General features: G+C 58.7%; 1 protein-coding gene across 2 annotated transcripts in view; it reads right to left on the minus strand.

The window, feature by feature from the left end:
* Window positions 1–15,745, minus strand: part of LOC130017734 (ribosyldihydronicotinamide dehydrogenase [quinone]-like) — a 136,987-nt gene extending 121,242 nt beyond the window's left edge. Inside the window, exons 1-7 of one of the 2 annotated variants that reach the window (XM_056108486.1) lie at window positions 15,605–15,745; window positions 11,297–11,385; window positions 9,580–9,744; window positions 7,487–7,617; window positions 6,541–6,654; window positions 5,841–5,942; window positions 4,790–4,972 (exon numbers count right to left, since the gene is read on the minus strand). In XM_056108486.1, coding sequence (XP_055964461.1) covers window positions 4,796–4,972; window positions 5,841–5,942; window positions 6,541–6,654; window positions 7,487–7,617; window positions 9,580–9,744; window positions 11,297–11,303 — 696 coding nt within the window. In that variant the 5' untranslated portion in view covers window positions 11,304–11,385; window positions 15,605–15,745 and the 3' untranslated portion in view covers window positions 4,790–4,795. Of the gene's footprint in view, window positions 1–4,196; window positions 4,973–5,840; window positions 5,943–6,540; window positions 6,655–7,486; window positions 7,618–9,579; window positions 9,745–11,296; window positions 11,386–15,604 lie in introns of those variants that run through there. The other variant, XM_056108485.1, reaches the window with a different exon arrangement.
* Between the last annotated feature and the right edge of the window lie 3,324 nt (window positions 15,746–19,069).

Genomic DNA, 19,069 nt, shown 5'->3' on the forward strand with positions numbered 1-19,069 from the left:
GCGCGGGGCGTGGAGCTCGCGCCGCCCCGCCCCGCCCCCTCCCCTCCCGCGCGCGCGCGCCCCGGGCGCCCAGGTTTGCTGCCCGGGACCCCAGGGCCGAGGAGCCCCCCGGTGCGGGGGACGCGCGCGCGCGCGCGTGTGTGTTTCTAGCTAAGCATAGGCAAATTAGGGATCACCCCCCTCCCCCCATACACACACACACACACACACACACCAACCACAGAGAAAACAAGACTGAAAGAAGGCGGGCTGATCCCTGTCCCCACATGGGGTCCCCGCTAAGAATGATCCCCGAGCACCGCTGGGTCAGGCCCAGGCACCGAAAGATAACCAGGGGTGCAGCGATAGCAATAGGCGGGCTTATACCCCCACCCACCCACCCCAAATCCCACGAACGGGTAAAACCCAGCTCGCGGAAGCGCGGGAAATCTTATTATCTCGTTCTTATTCTGGAGAACCTGGCAGGCCACCAAAAGTATCCTGTCCACCTGGCAGAGTCTGGCAAACTTCCCGGGGTGTCCACCAAAAACCAGTCACAGTGGTGGGTCTCGTTTCCCCTGACCCTGAAAGAGCCTCGATTGTGGCACTTTGTAAAATCTCAGGGCTAGGACGAAGGAGGCGTCACTGGTGCCCGCTCGAGAGAATCAATGAACAAACGGATGACAGTGATACAGTGACAGCACAGCGGGGAGGGCGTGTGCCTTGCACGCGGCTGGGGTTCCACTCCCAGCACCCCATAGGGTCCCCCGAGCACCGCCAGGAGCCATTCCTGAGTGCATGAGCCAGGAGGAACCCCTGTGCGTCGCCGGGTGGGACCCCCACCCCCACCCCACCCCCAAAAATGCAGCTGAGCAAAGGACTGGCGGCACTTGGGAAGTTCTAGAAATAGAACCCCTCAAAGAAGTTTCTTCCAGGCTGTGGAGGGGTGGAAGGTGGGGGAGGGTGGGGTCCCCCAACACCCCCACCCCATACCTAAGTACAAGCAGTGCTGGCGTCGCGGGGATCCCCACCCCAACACAGCCAGGACTGCACAGCGGGCTGGAGACGCAGCGCTCAGCGCTCGGTTCGCGTTCAGCTGACCCCGGCTCCACCCCCAGCACCGCAAGAGGGTCTCCGGGCACCAGCAGGAGTTGATCGATCCCTGAGCACAGAGCCAGGAGCAAGCCCTGCGCACCGCCGGCTGTGCGCGCCCCCCCCCCCCAAACCAGACAAAACACACGCGCGCACTCACGCCCCCCTCCCGCCCCCAGCAAAGGGAAGGGAAGGAGAAACAAAGGGAAAAGGAGAAAGAAAATAAAGGTCTCCAAGCCCGAGGGAAAAGGAAAAGAAACGGAATCGCAGGGGTCGGCGGGGCAGCGCTGAATGAGCAGCGGACCCTGCCACTTACCTCGCTGGCGCAGGCGGGGCTGCAACTGAGCTCCGAGCACTGTGCGCCGCCTTACAAAGCGGCAAGAATGAATAGGGACTTACTTACGTACTTACTTATTGACTTACCGGCAGCTCCACAGCGCCCCGGGGTGCTGGTTGGACGCACCGCACCCGCCGAGGCCGAGCCCAGGAGGCCCGCGGCTTGAGCGCCCAAGGGGGACCCCGCAGGCGGGTGTTGCGCGCCCACCGCCTCTCTCTGGAGAGGAGCACACGCACCTTTGCCTGGGTCCGCGTCTCCCCACCCCCAGTCTTGAATGTTCCCTGCCTCCTTCTTCTTTTTTTTTTTTTTTTTGCTTTTTGGGTCACACCGGGCGATGCACAGGGGTCATTCCTGGCTCTGCACTCAGGAATGACCCCTGGCGATGTTCAGGGGACCCTATAGGATGCTGGGAATCGAACCCAGGTCGGCCGCGTGCAAGGCAAACACCCTACCGGCTGTGCTATCACTCCAGTCCCTTGTCTTCTTCAGGCCCCGGGGTCCCACAGGGCATGACCGATGACTGTTGAATGCACATTGCAGAGACCACAGCAACAAACACTCCCGGCTCCCGGCCACCGTCGGAAGTGTAGGCGCTGGGGCTTGTGACCCGCACCTGCAGCCCTCCTTACGGGTCTGAGTGCGCTGGGGTGGTCCCCAGGGAGGCAAAGGAGATGGAAGCCTGACCTGATAGTGAAAAAACGATCTGGGAATTCCGCAGCTGGGGAACTTCCCTCCCGCCAGCCGAGATGCCACTCTGCTCGGGTCCCGGCGTGTGAGCGCGCTGGGTGTGGCCCCCAGGGAGGCCCAGGAGATGGAAGCCTGACCTGATCGTGAAAAAAACGATCTGGGAATTCTGCAGCTGGGGAACATCCCTCCCGCCAGCCGAGACGCTGCCCTGCTCCGGAGCACAGAGCCGAGGTGTCGAGGGACCCTGCCAGCACCCCTCTCGGGTGCGCCCAGGGGACTCCGGGCGGAAAGGAACCTAAAAAGTCCCACTGCAGGTCGCTGCGGAAACGGGTTGGTCCCACCGCAGGACGCAGGATGAACTGCCGGTGTGCGTGCGAGCCCACATCCTTGGCAGTCTGTCACCCCTTGTCCGCGTGGCGTTGGATGCAGTGGCAGCAATAGGAACCCCTTAGCACGAGCCGGGGTGGCGACGTGGCGAGAGGCCGTGGTGGTCAGCTGGCCCCTCGGCAGCCCTGCCCACCTCCCCAAGGGCTGGACCCAAGGGCAGAGCTGCCTCTCCCTGGGACTCTGCAGGCGCAGCAGAAAGGGGCCCTTTCTGCGGGGTCCTGGTTGGGGGGTTCACGCCTTAGGAGATGCCTTGACCAGCGTCCTGGCTCACACCCGTAGGAGATGCTGTCGCGCGCCCAGTGGTGTCCAGCGGCCGCAAGCTGACCCGAGGATGGGCCAGCTGCTCCTGTGGCCGGAGCCGGGCTCGGAGCTCGCTCACACCGGGCCCTTTCCCCCACAGCCCCCTGCTCCGGAGACACCGGCCCAGGCCAGCGCTGCGGAACGGGCGCAGAGCGAGCGCCAGGGCCGGCGGAGGGAGGGCGCTGCCGGATCAGGGGACTGGCCGGGTCACCAGGGGGCAGCAGAGAATAGCTGTTAGTGGCCAGCGTTTCTGCCCTCAGGACTTGGAGCCAGCCCAATTCACGGTCCGCCCTGGCGCGTGGGTGTGATTAGGAAACATACCTCCCTTGTATATTTCTGGAAATCACAAAAAAAGGGGAATAAGGATGTTGGTCTCTTTTATTTTGTGCTGGGGGTGGAACCCAGGGCCTCAAGCATGCCAGGCCTAGTGTCAACACTGAGACACGTCCCTGGCCGGAGGCTGGACTGCGTCTGCGTTTGCCCACAGGACCGGGTCTGTGTGTCTGTGTGTCCGTGTCTGTCGCTGGCAGGTCAGTCCGTGGCTTTGAGTGAACCCCTGTGCTTGGTCTGCGCTGAGAATCAGTCCCAACAGGTCTGTCTCTCTGCTCTGTGCAGGTGGGGGGCAGCCAGCCCAGGGCTGGGGGCATGACCTGGCTTGTTGTCCGCTAAGGTGCTGGAGTGCTGTTCACCGTACAGTGCTCAGGGGTCCCTCCCAGCACTGCCCAGAGACCGTGTGGTTCTGGGGGCTCCCGTGTACAGAGCTTCTGCTACAGACCTGGGAGCCCTCTCCCCAACCCCCAAGTCAAGGTTTTATAGTTTTCCTTTTGGGTTATTGATTGCTAAAGGTAACAATGTCTAAATAAATGTCTTTCAAAACACACACACACACACACACACACACGCACGCACACACACAGATCTCTGGTCCTGACCCCAGTTCAAAAACAAAGGAAGCCCTGTGTCCTGCGGACAGCCACCTCGTGTTCTGGGGAGAGCCAACCTGTGTCCTTGGGACAGCCAACCTGTGTCCTGAAAACAGCCACCCCGTATTCTGGAGATGGCCACCCCATGTCCTTGGGGCCTTCCAGTGACCAGCCCTGGGTGGTTTGGGAGGCGGGTGTTTGAGAAACCGGCGACAATGTCCAGGGACCGGGACCAGATGTGGGGTCAGGGATCGAACCAGTACTGGCCACATCTGCACAAGGCAAGAGCTCTGCCTACTGCCCGTCCATCCTTCCTCTTTCCTCCGATGCTCAGGGCAGGTGCTCTGGGGCTCTGAATTCTGCAGATTCAAACTGAGGTTCGCAGGGTGCCCGGCCAGCTGCCTTAACCCCTTTACTAGCTCTCTGCACACACCCCCACCTCACTGATTTATTCTCATTTGAACGGTAAATTGAAATAAATTTTAATTGGCTACTCAATGAAAAAGAATTTATTTGGCTATTCAAAAAATTAACTGCAATGAAAACATTCATTGGCTATTCAAATTCATGGGGTGGGAGCGATAGCACAGCGGGGGTGGGGGGGCGTTCGCCTTTGCACACGGTTGATCCATGTTTGATCCCCAGCACCCCATATGGCCCTCTGAACACGGCCAGGGGTGATCCCTGAGTGCAGAGCCAGCAGCAAGCCCCACAACCCCCCGAATAAAAGGATGCTAAAAAAATTGACTCCAAGCCCAGCACTAAAGCACTAGCACGCAGCGTGAGAAGGAACTGCAGAGTCCAGGGCGAGAGAAACTCCACGGACCCAGGTCCGGTCCAGAGAAGGGCGTGGAGCCGACACTGCCCGCGGGGGCTGGAGGGGGCGGCAGGAAACGTGTCTGATTTTTCGCTGGTCTCCGGGTCGGACCCAGGGCAGTGCCCTGCCGCTGAGTGCCCAGGTGCCCCGAGCAAGGGCAGGAGAGAAGAGGCCGAGGACCCACCACCAGCACAGGAAACCGGGACAGGCAGGCAGTGGTGAAGTGGCCGCGACTGGGCACACTGTCCCAGGGCTGTCAGGGGCCGTCGGGGGCTACTGCCCGAAGTACCAGGCGGCCGTGCAGTCGATGGGCGCCTCCTCCCAGATGGCCGCCAGCCGCCGCGCCCACGCCGCCACCAGGCCCGCTCGCTCCTCCTGGGACGCATAGCCAGGGGCGAAGCTGATCTGCGGGGCCAGGACGTGGAAGCCGCAGAAGTGCAGGGTGCCGTGCTGCGGGCGGGCGAGGGGACAGACAGACAGACGCCAGGCTCGAGGGGGGCCCGCACGGACCTTCCCGGGGTCTCAGCGTGCAACAGCCAGCCTCGGCTTTGGGCGGCCAAAGCTCCCTGATTGTTGCTGTTTGGGGGCTACAGCCAGTGATGCTCAGGCTGACTCCTGGCTCTGTGCTCAGGGCTGACTCCCGGCTCTGTGCTCAGGGTTAACTCCTGGTGGTGTTCGGGGGCCCGTGTGGGATGCCGGGGCTTGAACCTGGGTCAGTTGTGTGCATGGCAGCCAGCCCAAAGGCTGGACTATGGCTCCGGCCCCTGGTTCTAAATTACCCCCACCGTGTTCCCTGGGCTCGGCCCAGCTGATTGCTTGGGTGTCACCCATGTCGGAGCCAGGGCGTCCTGCAGGAAGGCCGGGCCACCTCTCTGCACCCCCAAAGGCTGCCTGCTGCCCACCGGAACTGAACTGTATGACAGCACGAAGGGGGCTTCCTCGCCACCCGCCCCAGGACGTGGCAGCTGCTCCAGCTTCCCCAGGGGCTCTGACGTGACACCACGAACTGCCCAGGGGGTGTGCAGACAGCGGGGAGGGCCGGCCCCACACCCTGAGATCCTGAGGGGCTGGGTGGGCCCCGGGGAGGCACCAGACCCGAGGTCTGGGTGGGTCGCTCTCCCCTCCCGGGTCCCCATCTCACACACGGTGGCCCCTGGGGGGACGTTCTGCTCCCTCAGCCCACACTGGGTGTCGGGGGGCACCTTCTGCAGCGCTGCGGCCGGCCCCAGATGCCCAGCCCCGGGGTCCAGCAGCCCAGCCCAGGTGTTTGCCGCGGGGGAGCCGCGGGGGAGGGACGGGATGCAGGTGTGTGGGGTACCTGAATGGGCCACAGGTAGCAGCGAATGTCCCCGCTGATGCCGGTCTTGGAGTACATGTCGGCCGAGCCGCCCGTGGTGATGGAGAGCACGGCCCGTTTCCCCTGCGGGAGAGGTGAGGAGGGGAAACGCGGGTCGCACGCCTCGGGATGGACCAACGGGACCTGGAGTCGGGGGCCACCACGGTCCACAGGGAGGGCGGGACCCAGGGCCACAGAGAGCACCGCCAGCCCGAGGGAGGGGGCTTTGCCTCCGTCTCCCCACCCCTTGCTCGCAGCTCTCCTTGCCTGCCTGAACCCTCTGGGGCTTCGGAGCAGAACCACGGCATGAGGGCGCAGAGCCTGAAGATGCCGCCTCTCTGGGCCGGGCAGGCACCCCGCAGGGGTCAGCTCTGGCCCTGGGAGAAGAGCTCGGGGAGGGGCTGGCACAGCCTGGATGCCCCTCACGCCCGGCTCCAGACAGGCCCTTCCCGCTCCAGCTCTGGACACGGCAGAGGGGCCATCTCCTGGGCGGGACCAAAGCGGACTGTGAGGCTCGTCCCTCCTGTGGACACTCCCGTGGACGCTCTCCCTCCCAGGGACATTTCCAGGCTGCACACGCAGCAGGGGTCCCATGGGCATTTGCTGGGAAAGGGCAGCCTGGCAGGTGACCCCAGGAGACCCCCCATCCTCAGACTGCAGGGACCCTTTGGGGACCACATACCTTGAGAAATCCTGATTCAAAGAAACCCGGGAAGTCGAAGGCGAAGCCCTGGCACAGCACCCGGTCCATCCAGCCCTTCAGGATCGCGGGGAGACTGTACCAGTACAGGGGGAACTGCAGGTGGCACAGACACACAGACACAACGACACACAGACACATGCACACAGGGACACACAGACACACACACAGACACACACAGACACACACAGACACACGGACACGGAGACACACGGACACACATAGACACACAGACACACAGACACATAGACACGCAGACACATGGACACACAGACACATGGACACACAGACACACACACAGACACACACAGAGACACGCACACACAGACACATGGACACACATAGAACAGACACACAGACACATACAGACACACAAACAAACAGACACACAGACACACACAGACACGCAGACAGACACACAGACACAGACACACACACATGGACACACAGACACACAGACACAGACATGCACAGACACACATAGACACACAGATGGACAGATACACAGACACACAGACACAGACACACATAGACACACAGACACACAGACACACACACACAGACCAGGGTTTGTGTTCTGTGTGGCATGGACCCCGACTCCCTGCCCAGGTGTGGCGGGTGGGGGCCCTGCTAGGACGTCTCCTCCGTCCCTCCCTCCGGGGTGCAGCATGCCCAGGGCTGGGGTGGGGGGCTGGGAACCTGCTGGAAATGAGCGGGGGGAGGGGGGACCCTCTGACCAGCCTGTGGGGAGGGGTGATGGGTGGGGGCCTGAGGGCAGGCAGCGCGCAGGGTCCAGGACTCGGCTTCCCCGCTAGACACGGGCACATGTGCCAACACCCTCGGCAGGCCCACGGTGGGTGCTTCTGGAGCCCTGGACACCCAGTGGGGCTTGGCCGTGGCAGCGGGGCCGGGGCCAGGTGGCACCCACCTGGAAGATGACCAGGTCCGCGTCCCGCACCTTCTCCTGCTCCGCCGTGATGTCACGGCTCAGCGCCTTCTGCTGGTATGCCCGGGGAACCTCCAGCCCGTAGTTGAAGTGCTCGGGGTCAGAGAGGGGGCCTGTGGGGGCCGGGGCCAGCGGCTCTCAGGACTGTCACCGGCACACCCAAACACACCCGGGCAAGTCCCCCCACTGCCGACCCAGGCAGGAGCCACGTAGGGGTGGGCTGTGCGCGTGGATGGGTGCAGCCTGTGAGGGAGTCCCTGGCCTTGGCTGAGGCCACAGGGCACATGGCCAGCAACGCTCAAGAGACTCACTCCTGCCCCCGGAGGACAGCTCAGTGCAGAAGGCGTGTGTGGTCTCCCGAGTCTGCGGGAGGAAGCCTGGGCGCTGCCCCATGTGAGACCCCCACCCCCAAATCAGGGAAACTTATTTTGCAATTCATATTCCACACTGTGAGCTGATTTGTAATAGAACAGGCATTCTTTAAAACCAATAGAAGAGCTGGAGCGATAGCACAGAGGGGAGGGCGTTTGCCCTGCATGCGGCCGACCCGGTTCGATGCCCAGCATCCCATATGGTCCCCCGAGCACCGCCAGGAGTAAATCCTGAGTGCAGAGCCAGGAGGAACCCCTGTGCATCGCCAGGTGACCCAAAAAGAAAAAAAAAAAGAAAAAGACTGATGAGAAAAATGAGTAAGGAATAGAACATTTTCACAGGGATGAGAATGTTTAATATTTTGTTAAGTCATTAATATTATATAAAACATTTATAAATATTAAATAAATCAAAATATGTTTCAGCCTTTATTTGGGGGCATGGGACCATATCTGGCTGTGCTCAGGGATCACTGTTAGTTCTGTACTTGGGGCTCTCTCCTGGCTCTGTGCTCAGGGCTGACTCCTGGCTCTATGATCAGGGCTCACTCCTGGCTCTGTACACAGAGATTACTCCTGGCTCTGTGCTCGGGGGATCCTGTGTGGTGCTGGAAACCGAGCCCAGGTCGGCTGTATGCAAGGCCAAAGTACTAGCTTTGGAACTCCTGCGCGTCTTTCCAACTCTTCTAGTTTTTCAGAAAGAACCTCTCCTAAGATGCTTCGACATACCATGAGTATGATGGTATGACTTAATCACTTAACTTCCCGTTAGTCGTCGATTTGCTCGAGCGGGAGCCAATAACGTCTCCATTTGTCCCTGTCGCGTGCTAGTGTAGCCCAGTGGCATCTGTTCGCTCTGGGAACATGAAGAGCCTCAAACCGATCGTTCCTGATCTTGGCGAAGAAGTCTGACCATCTGGTAGGTGGGCGGCCACGCGGTCTCTTGACATCCCGTGGAATCCAGTCGGTAACAGCTCTAGTCCAGCGGTCGTCTTTAAATCTCATTACGTGACCAGCCCATCTGATTTTCGACACCTTGGCAAATGAGACAGCGTCCCTGATCCTTGATCGTCGACGGATGTCAGAACTCCGGATTCGTTCTCTCATTTGAGTGAAACGTGATATTCCAAGCATAGCTCTTTCTATTCTTCTTTGGGAGACCTGAATGGCGTTCTCATCTTGTTTGCGTAGGGCCCAGGTCTCTGAGGCAGATGTTAATGCAGGAAGAACAGTGGAATCAAAGAGATGTGCCCGATGATGGTATGATAATTTATTGATTCTCTTATTTTTCATCCCCTTCCTCCTTTTCTGGCTAAAGGACTGTGGTCCCCAGCCACTGGCGGCTGTTTCAAGCAGGCAATTTCAGCCCCAATCCTGGCACCCGTGGGGACACTTTGAAGATACACAATGTTCTTTTTTCTTTCTTTTTGAGCCACATCTGGCGATGCTCAGGGGTTACTCCTAGCTCATGCACTCAGGACTTACTCTACACAGTGCTCAGGTGACCCTATGGGATGCTGGGAACCGAACCCAGGTCGGCGATGTACAAGGCTAACGCCCTCCCCACTGTGCTATTGCTCCAGCCCCCAGATACACAACTTTCATTTGTCCCCGTGGCTCAGTCAAGCGGAGGGAACGAGGCAATGCTCCTGGTGGGGGCGTCAGATGGCTCACCGCACACCGCGTCACTCGGACCCGACTCACCCGTGAAATCCTTCCTCGTGGCCCTCGGCTCGAAGTCCATGGCGTACAAGTCGCTCACGGTGACCAGGCAGCCCTGTTTGCTCAGCTCCTCCACGGCCGCCTTCTTCAGGGCCGCGTTGAACGACCCGGGGTCCTGGTGCGCATAGACGATGAGCACTTTCTTCCCTACAGGAGAGTGGGGGAGCACTTCTCAGGGGCACAGTCCAAGGAGAAGGGGCCGGAGCGACTGAACGGTGGGGAGGGCGTTTGCCTGGCACGCGGTGGACCCAGGCTCCATCCCTGCACCCAGTAGGGTTCCCGAGCACCACTAGGAGTGATTCCCAAGCACAGAGACAGGAGGAGCCCCTGAGCATCACTCGGTGTGACCCAAAAAGAACAAAAAAACCAAGGAAAAGGAAGGCTCAGGGGCCAGAGTGATAGCACAGCGGGTAGGGCGTTTACCTTGCACGCTGCCAACCTGGGTTCGAACCCCAGCATCCCATATGGCCCCCCGAGCAACACCTGGAGTAATTCCTGAGCGCAAAGCCAGGAATAACACTTGCGCATCGCTGGGTGTGATCCAAAAAGAAAAAAAAAAAAAAAAAAAAGGGAAGCCTCAAAGCTCAGTCCTTGTGTCCCAGCCCTGGGCGCAAAGGAATCTGCCTCTGGGGCAGGAGAGGCAGGCGGGGCCGGCACAGCCAACCCAGGAAGGCCCACACCACACACTTGGCATGCGTGAGGCTCTGGGTCCCACCCCGGGTACCACAGGCCCCCTTTCCCCAGCTTTGCTAAAGTGGTCTCCAACACAGTGGAAAAAAATTTGTTTTTTTTTTTTTTGAGGGGGGGACAGGGCACAGAGATAGTCCAGCAGGCGAATACTGACCTGGGTCCAAGCTCCGGCACCACCTGTGGTCCCCTGAGCATCCCCAGGGGTGAGCTTCAAACCAAAAATAAACCAATAAGCAAAAGTACCCCCCAGTAGTGCTCAGGGCTGACTCCTGGCTCCGTGCCTTGGGGGTCACACCAGACGGTGCTCGGGGGACCCTGTACAACCCAAAGGCGGCCGCAAGCAGAAAGCCTCCTGGCGGCCGAGCTCTCTCTAGTCAACGCAGTTTCCTGTTTCGCTCCTTCTCAACAAAGGTACCTGTGGTGGCTTGAAGCCATTTCAAAGCCTTCTGTGCAGTGCAAAGGTCACACTCCAGAAAGGTCAACACCTGCACTGCGAGGCTCAGAACTGACGAGCTGGTAACGTCTACAGGGGGTGTCCTGGACAGTTGCCCGCTCCACAGACTCCTTATCCCATTTTGCCAGGAGAGACGGTTCCTTGGGGCTGGGGCCCGAGGTGCCAGGGACGCCGAGTATTCCCCAGGGCACAGCTGCGTCCCTAGCAGGCGACAGAGGCACTGAGACACCCACTCGGGGCTCCCACATGGCCCATCAGGCTGACCTGGAGCCCTTCAAAGAGGTCAGCCACGACCACTCGGGGCCTGTGTCAGGGGTCAGTGCCAAGATTGGGGCAGGCCAGGTCAGGGAGGCCAGTCTCAGGTCTAAGCTGACACCCAGAACACAGGAATGTGTACATGGGAACGTGTACACAACAAGGCCGGGCTGTGGGAAAGCGGGTCACATGTGTGAACACTGCCCAGTCTCTTATTTTTTTAATCAAATATAACATTCCCTTCAAGTATTATTGAAGTTTATTTTCAAACTGCTGGCGTCCCCCGCGGCTGATAGTCACCTGCCATGTTCTAGGGTCACCCAGTGGCCCAGGAGATCTGTCAGCGTGCTCCTCGGGCTGTGGGTACCGTCCTCAGAGGCCCGAATAATCTGGAAGAGAAACAGACACCGAGTGTGAATTTGCAGGGGAAAAAGCCGCCCTTTGGCAGGCCCAGGACTCACTCCCGGCTCTGTGCTCAGGGTCACGCCTGGGTGGTGCCAGGGATCGAACCAGGATCAGCCACGGACACGCCAAGCGCCGGAACACCAACGCTCTCTCTGGCCCCCGTGTCGCCCTGGGTCCAACCCGTGGCACTGCCATAAGGAGAAGAAAGGGGCGAGAGGCCAGGGAGGAGACACTGGCACGCATGCCACCAACCTAGCCTGAGTCCCGCACCACCAAGCTCAGATGATTCAAGCACTGCCAGGGGATACTGAGCACCGAGCCAGGAGTCGCCTCTGAGCACCCCTGTGTGGCCCTCCCCACCGCCCACCCTGTACCCCCCAATCCCCCTAGACAGGTCAAGGCAAGTCCTTCCCATCAGGGCCCTGGGAACTCAGCCCCTTCCAAGGCGCCCCTTGGAGCCGGGACCCCTCATCACTCAGCCGCCTTCCAGTCCAGCATACTGCAAACAACTCAGCGCTGATGTTGACAACCCTCCCAGGCCAAGGCGGGGAAAGGGTTAACGACCTTCCTCTGGGGCAGACATGGAAAGGCGGAATCTGGCCTGAGAGTCTGCAGGCAAACTGGCTCTCAACAAACTCAAGGTCTCCAGCCCCAGACAGCTTGCAGCTCCCAGGGCTGAATCAACGCCAAACATGCCCAGAGCCTGCTGCAGACAGGGAAACGTGACGGGAACCATCGCTTCGTTTAGGGGGTCTTCTGGGCACCAGGGGGGCCGGTCTGCAGCCCCGTCACCCAACTGCAAAGGAACCGGAGCCCTGGGCACACACGCCCCATCTCCCGCCTGAAAAGGGCAGCTGAGGCCTGGACGAGGCCAGCGTGGGGCGGGCAGGACAAAGGTCCAGGCGCTTCCTTCCACACCACTGAGGCCAAGGCCAGGCCAAGCCCCATGGCCCAGGCGGTCCTGCCCACAGAGGGTGCCCTGCCTGCCCCCATCATGCGGACCAGCCTTGAGTCAGGTGCAGTGCCAGAACACCGAGCACTGGAGCTCAAACAGGAGAAACAGCACCCCCCGGGCAAACATAACTGGGCAGCTTGGTGGGGGCCCGTGGGACTGGCCCTCCTCGGAGCGGACTGTGGGTGACTGTGGCCCCACCGGCCCCCTGGGCACCCTGTGAGCAGACGCAGAGACAGGACAGGAAGCTCCGTTCCCGTTTCCTTCCCCCTTTTCCCTTGGCTTTTAGGGGGCCACACCTGGGGGTGCTTGGGGGCCCTCTGCCCTAGGATCACTCCCAGTGGTGCAGGGGATCGACCAGGGGCCGCGGCCTGGGCACTAGGAGCCCACCCCATCCGAGCGTCTAGCCCTACTGACCCTTCCTTGGTGACAGTCTGACCGGGTCTCTGCCTCCATCCCGGAGAGTGAAGCTAAAGGTATCTGCTGGCACTGAGTCTTTGTTGCCAGCAGGGACTCAACAAGTGCTGAGCCACTGTCGCCATCTCATTAGACCCCCCACCTCTGGGGACTCCCCTAGGCCAGCACTGATCACCCCCACCCCAGCCAGCAGTGCACAAGCAGGCTAAGAGCAGGTGAGCATGAAACTGTACCTGGGGGACAGGGTGTGCAGAGGGGACAGTCGGAATGTACAAGCAGAGGGACCGGGCAAGGGTACCGCGGGGAGGGCGTCTGGTGTGGCTGACCAGGGCTCAATCCCCTGCAGCAGCTGTGGACTCCCGAGCCCCGCCAGGAGTGATCCCTGCATGCAGAGTCAGGAGCACGCCCTGAGCACTGCCAGGTGAGGCCCCACAACAAAAACAAAACATACCAGCAGAGAAAGCAGCGGCAAAATTGCAGAGTGGTGGGTCCTGGCAGTTCTGGGGGGCACAGGGGGGAATCATGAAGGCCCCGCCTTGCGCTTCCACCCTGCTTGGAGGGGTAGAGGGCAGGTTCCTCCGAGATGCAGAGTTTGGTGCCAGGGGTCCAGCCACCTGCAGTGCCAGGGTCAGGCAGCTGGCAGAGGAAGGGACAGGGCTGAGCGGGGAAACTGGTCCGGAGTGTTTGTACATCAGGGGAGCGGCGTGGCTGGCCCGTGGCTGAAAAATGTGGGTGGTCATGTTCAGAAAGAGACAAGGGCTGCAGTGGCCAGGGGAGGGCTCCGTTTATCAACCCAGAAGGACTCCACCTGGGCATCGCCCAACTGGGCAGAGCCAGAACCCAGGGCACAAAGGGCCCGAGACAAGCTGCGTGCTTGTAAGAAGGTTTTTTATCCAACACACACAATGGCTGGAATACCCCGGATTACTATGCTCCACAGTGTGTACAGGCATGTAGGCGTGTGTGTGTGTGTGTGTGTGTGTGTGTGTGTGTGTCTGTGGGTGCGTGTCACCCCAGGCCTGTTCAGCTGGCTAGCTCCGACTTGCTCCTCTGCTGGGTTCCTGCCCTAACTGTTGGCTCGCGACCTGAGAACGGGTCACTCAGAGGGTCCTGCCTCTGAGTTCCCAGCGTCTGTCCCTAATTTCCCCATTTGGGTAGATCAGAGAAGTCGGGGTGGGGGGGTATGTCTGCAGGGCCAAGAATTGGAGTCCTCCCTAACGGAAAACCACCGGAGCACCGGAAGCCAGAGGCTGCAGACCCAGGTGTTGGTGAGACGCTATCAGGGTCAACGCCTCACCCCTGCGGATGGGAAGACTCTCGTGCCCGGATTCCTGGGTCGGGCCCCAGACTTTTTGGTTCGGGTGAAGAACTTTTAGTACCTGGAGTAGGGCACATCCGCTCTCTCCCCAGCCTCACCATGCCTTGTTTGCCATCCTTGGCCCAGATCACATAGTTCAAGTGATAAAAATTCGAAGGAGTTTATTTTATTTTTTCTGCTTTTTTTGGGGGGGGTCACACCTGGCGATGCACAGGGGTCACTCCTGGCTCTGCACTCAGGAGTTACCCCTGGCGGTGCTCAGGGGACCATATGGGATGCTGGGAATCGAACCCGGGTCGGCCGCATGCAAGGCAAACGCCCTACTCGCTGTGCTATCACTCCAGCCCCCGAAGGGGTTTAATTTACAGATCTGATCATCTTCATGAAAAGAAACAAGTAGGAAGAGCCAGAGATGGAACCTGGGTCTGCTGCAGGCAAAGCATCCAGTGAGTTTCTCTCTCTCTCTCTCTCTCCCCTCTCACTCTCTCTCTGTCTCCCTCTCTCTCTCCTTCCCTCTTGTTCCCTCTCTCTCTCCCTCTCTCCCCTTCTCTCTCTCTCTCTCACTCCCCCTCTCTCTCCCTCTTTCTCCCTTTCTCTCTCCTTCCCTCTCTCCCTCCCCTTTTCTCTTTCTCTCTCTCTCCCTCTCTACCACACACACACACACACACACACACACACACACACTGTCTCTCTCTCACTCCCTCACTCACACTCTCTGCCTCTTTCTCTCACCCTTTCCCTCTCACACTTTCTCTTTCTCTCTGTTTCTCTTCTGCACACTCTCTGCTCTGTCTCTCTGTCGCCAGTTTTTGATTTCTTTGAATACACTTACATCACAAGCCTGGCAGAGGCCCTTGAGTTCTGTAACTGCCCGCGACTTCTGGTCCCCTGGTTGTAGGGCACTGGGGGGCTCATGGCCCAGCCAGGAAGCGAGAGACCCAACAGACAGACCTAGAGGTGCACAGCACTGGCCTGGCGCAGAGACTCTGCCCTGCTGGGGGGTTTGCAGCAGGAGCCCTCTGGGGGGAAGGGGAGCTGGGGGCTGCTGACCTGGCGCTGGGGGTCGGGTGTCCAGTCCCAACCAGGCCCAGAGGCCGTGGGCACTTTCACTTTATTTTCTAGGAAAAGCCCCTGTCCACGGGGCTCATCCTAAGAGCCTGTCCAGCCACCCACCTCGCCCACGCGGACGCCCACGCGTGACCCCGCGACTCCCCCTGCTCTGGGGGCACACGAGCTGCCTTGGGGGCGCACCTGGGGGTCTCTGCAGACCTCAGAGCTGCAGGACCGGGCAGGCTGCAGCCGTGCCCTTGGCCAAGGTCTCGCGGGGGTCATCGCAGTCGTGGGTCCCCCCCCGCGGCCTGGACCGGGACCCCCCCTTAGCACGCCTGGAGGGGCCCCGCGGAGACGCGAGCGGCGCGCGCCCGTGTCCACCTTCGCCCGCGCTGGCCCGCACCTGCGGATGGGCGGAGACCCCCGCGGCCTCCGGGCCCGGCTCCCCGGGCGTGCAGACACTCACCCGGGAGGACAGGCCGGCTTGGGAGAGCCCGGGAGGCCGCGGCGGGCTTCCGGACACAGGGGCGCGCACGGGCACTGCGGCTGCGCTGCGGCCGGGTCAAGCGCAGACTGGACAGCCCGCGCCCGTGGCCCTGGCCCCGCCGAGGCCCCGCCTACCCCGTCCGCCCGCCAATCCACAGCGCGCTTGGCCTTGACCACGCCCCGAGACACGCCCACTGCGTCTGTCCGCCAACCCGCTGCGCGCTCGGCCTTGACAACGCCTGTAGACACGCCCACCGCGTCTGTCCGCCAATCCGCGGCGCGCCCGCTCTCGACCCCGCCCTCAGATACACCCACCCACTTCCCTGTGGGAGGTCCTATCCGCGTCAGGTCGTGAACCCCACCCCACTTACGTCCAGTCCCTTTTTTTTTTTTTTTAAATTTTTATTAGTGAAACACCATGAGGTACGGTTGTAGATTTACAAATTTTTGTGCTTGGGTTTCGATTATACAATGATCAAATACCCATCCCTCCACCAGTGCCCATTTTCCACCCCCATGGATAATATCCCTCCCACCCCCATCCCCCGAATCCCACCCTGCCTATGTGGCAGGGCATTCCCTTTTGTTCTCTCTCTCTCCTTTTGGGTGTTGTGGTTTGCAAAAGACGCATTGAGTGGCAAACATGTTCAGTCCATAGTCTACTTTCAACATAGTCTACTTTAGAGGCTCTTTTTTTTTTCCCTTTTTTTCTTATTTTTATTTATTTTTTCTTTTTGGGTCACACCCAGCGATGCTCAGGGGTTACTCCTGGCTCTGCACTCAGGAATTACTCCTGGCGGTGCTCGGGGGACCATGTGGGATGCTGGGATTTGAACCCGGGTTGACCACGTGCAAGGTAAAGGCCCTACCCGCCGCTGTGCTATGGCTTCAGTCCCTATTTTTTTTATTTAAAAAAATTTTTTTTTTTCTTTTTGGGTACAGATTCTCCCCCACCCCACCACCACAAAAAAAAAAAAAAACCTATAAAACCAAAATGCAGTTTTGTCATAATGTAACAATGGTCACCGTCACTGTTACTGTCCTCCCATTGTTCATTGGTTTGCTCGAGCAGGCCCAGTAATGTCTCCATCATGAGACTCGGTGTTACTGTGTTTGGCATATTGAATACATCACAGGTAGCTTGCCAGGCTTTGCCGTGTGGGCGAGATACTCTCGGCAGCTTCCCGGGCTCTCCGAGAGGGGTGGAGGAATCGAACCAGACTTGGCCACGCTGGCCGCGTGCAAGGCAAACGCCCCACCGCTGTGCTGTCCCTCAAGCCCAAAATAAAGAATATAACTAGAAAAAAATACGACTACAAAGCAGAACCAATATATCATTTATTTGCCAAATATTCATGCGATACTGATCCTTTTTCCCAGAACTCAACTGCTATATTTTCATCTTCCCTTTATAAGACCTGGAGCGATAGCACAGTGGTAGGGCGTTCGCCTTACAAGCGGCCAACATGGCCGACCCGAGTTCGATTCCTCCGCCCCTCTCGGAGAGCCCGGCAAGCTACCGAGAGTATCCGATATGCCAGACACAGTAACAACAGAGTCTCCGATGGAGACGTTACTGGGCCCGCTCGAGCAGATCGACGATCAACGGGAGGGCCTTTACCTTTACCTTTACCCTTGATAAGACCTGAAACATTTCATGGTTCAAACAAAACTCTTCACCTAACTCCTTGAAATGTTCCTCTCCGGTATTTTCCATCTCCCAGGCATCACTGTCAAATTCAAGGCATATAATGGGTGCCTTTGATTCTCCATCCATGATTCAACTTCTTTTTTTCCTTCACTACCAATCCTTTGCTATTATTTTACTTCGTTTCATCTCCACCCTCATACAAGATGTCAGCAGTCACTCACTGAACTAACAACTGCTCATCGGTAGCCCTGCTCCCATCCCTGTGTCCACAGAAGACCCAAGTGATAAATACTAAACAGAAATAAGATTAAACCTCTTGGGGCTGGAGAGATAGCACAGCAGGTAGGGCGTTTGCCTTGCACGCCGCCGACCCAGGCTCGATTCCCAGGGTCCCATATGGTCCCCTGAGCACCGCCAGGAGTGATTCCTGAGTGCAGAGCCAGGAGTAAACCCCTGTGCATCACCGGGTGTGACCCAAAAAAAAAAAAAAAAGATTAAACCTCTTTACTGCCAACACTTCCAACTTAGGATATAATATAAATTCCTTTCCTTTGCCTCGAGGTCTTCCCTATATCCCAGGCTTACTTTCCTAGACCTACCTAAAGCATACCTTTATAACTCACCGCACCAGTCACATGGGTCAATCTTCCTTCACAAATACACAAACTCTATGGTGCACTCCCAATTTTATTTTTTTTATTTTTATTTATTTATTTATTTATTTATTTGCTTTTTGGGTCACACCCAGCAATGCACAGGGATTACTCCTAGCTCTGCACACAGGAATTACCCCTGGCCGTGCTCAGGGGACCATATGGGATGCTGGGACTCGAACTCGGGTCAGCCGCGTGCAAGGCAAACGCCCTATCCACTGTGCTATCACTCCAGCCCTCCAGTTTTATTTTAAACAGGAGTACACTTCACAATTCTTGCCCAGTCTCCCACCTTTCTGATTGATCATGACTTCCTCCAGTTCCTGGAAGCATAATCTACTGTATACTTTCAATAAAGACTAACTGCACTTACTTTCTTGCAAATTCTCAGACACAGACTTACTTTCAAGACTGACTGACTGCACTTACTGACTTGCACTGACTGAGTGACTTACAAATTTCCTTGCACATTCTCAGACACTTGCTGACTTACTGGCTGTGGTCAGCTACAGTGCTGGAGTGCTGCTCACCGTACAGTGCTCAGGTGTCCCTCCCAGCACTGCCCGGAGACCGTGTGGTTCTGGGGCTCCTGTGTACAGAGCTTGTGCTCCAGACCTGTGAGCCATCTCCCCAATCCACAGCTCAAGGTTAAATCAGGTTCATTGATTGCTAAAGGTAACAGTGTCTAAATAAATGTCTTTGAGACACACACACACCATCAAATACACACATACACACATACACCACACACACACACACACACACACACACACACACACAGATCTCTGGTCCCGACCCCACTTCAAAAAGAAAAGGAAACCCTGTCCTGGCGAAAGCCACCCTGTATCCTGGGGACAGCCAACCTGTGTCCTGGGGACAGTCACCCCATGTCCTGGGGATGGTCACTCTGTGTTCCGGGGACAGCTACCCTGTGTTCTGGGGACGGCTGCCCCATGTTCTAGAGACATTTCCGTGACTGGCCCTGGGTGGTTTGGGGGAGGGAGGGTTTGAGACACCACCGACAGTGCTCAGAGGTCATTCCTGGTGGTGCTCGGGGCCATATGTGGTGTCGGGGATCGAGCCGGTATTGGCCACATCTGCGCAAGGCAAGAGCTCTGCCTACTGCCCGTCCATCCTTCCT

Source organism: Sorex fumeus, unplaced genomic scaffold, assembly GCF_029834395.1.
Source record: "Sorex fumeus unplaced genomic scaffold, SorFum_2.1 ptg000218l, whole genome shotgun sequence".
Classification (NCBI taxonomy): Eukaryota; Metazoa; Chordata; class Mammalia; order Eulipotyphla; family Soricidae; genus Sorex; species Sorex fumeus.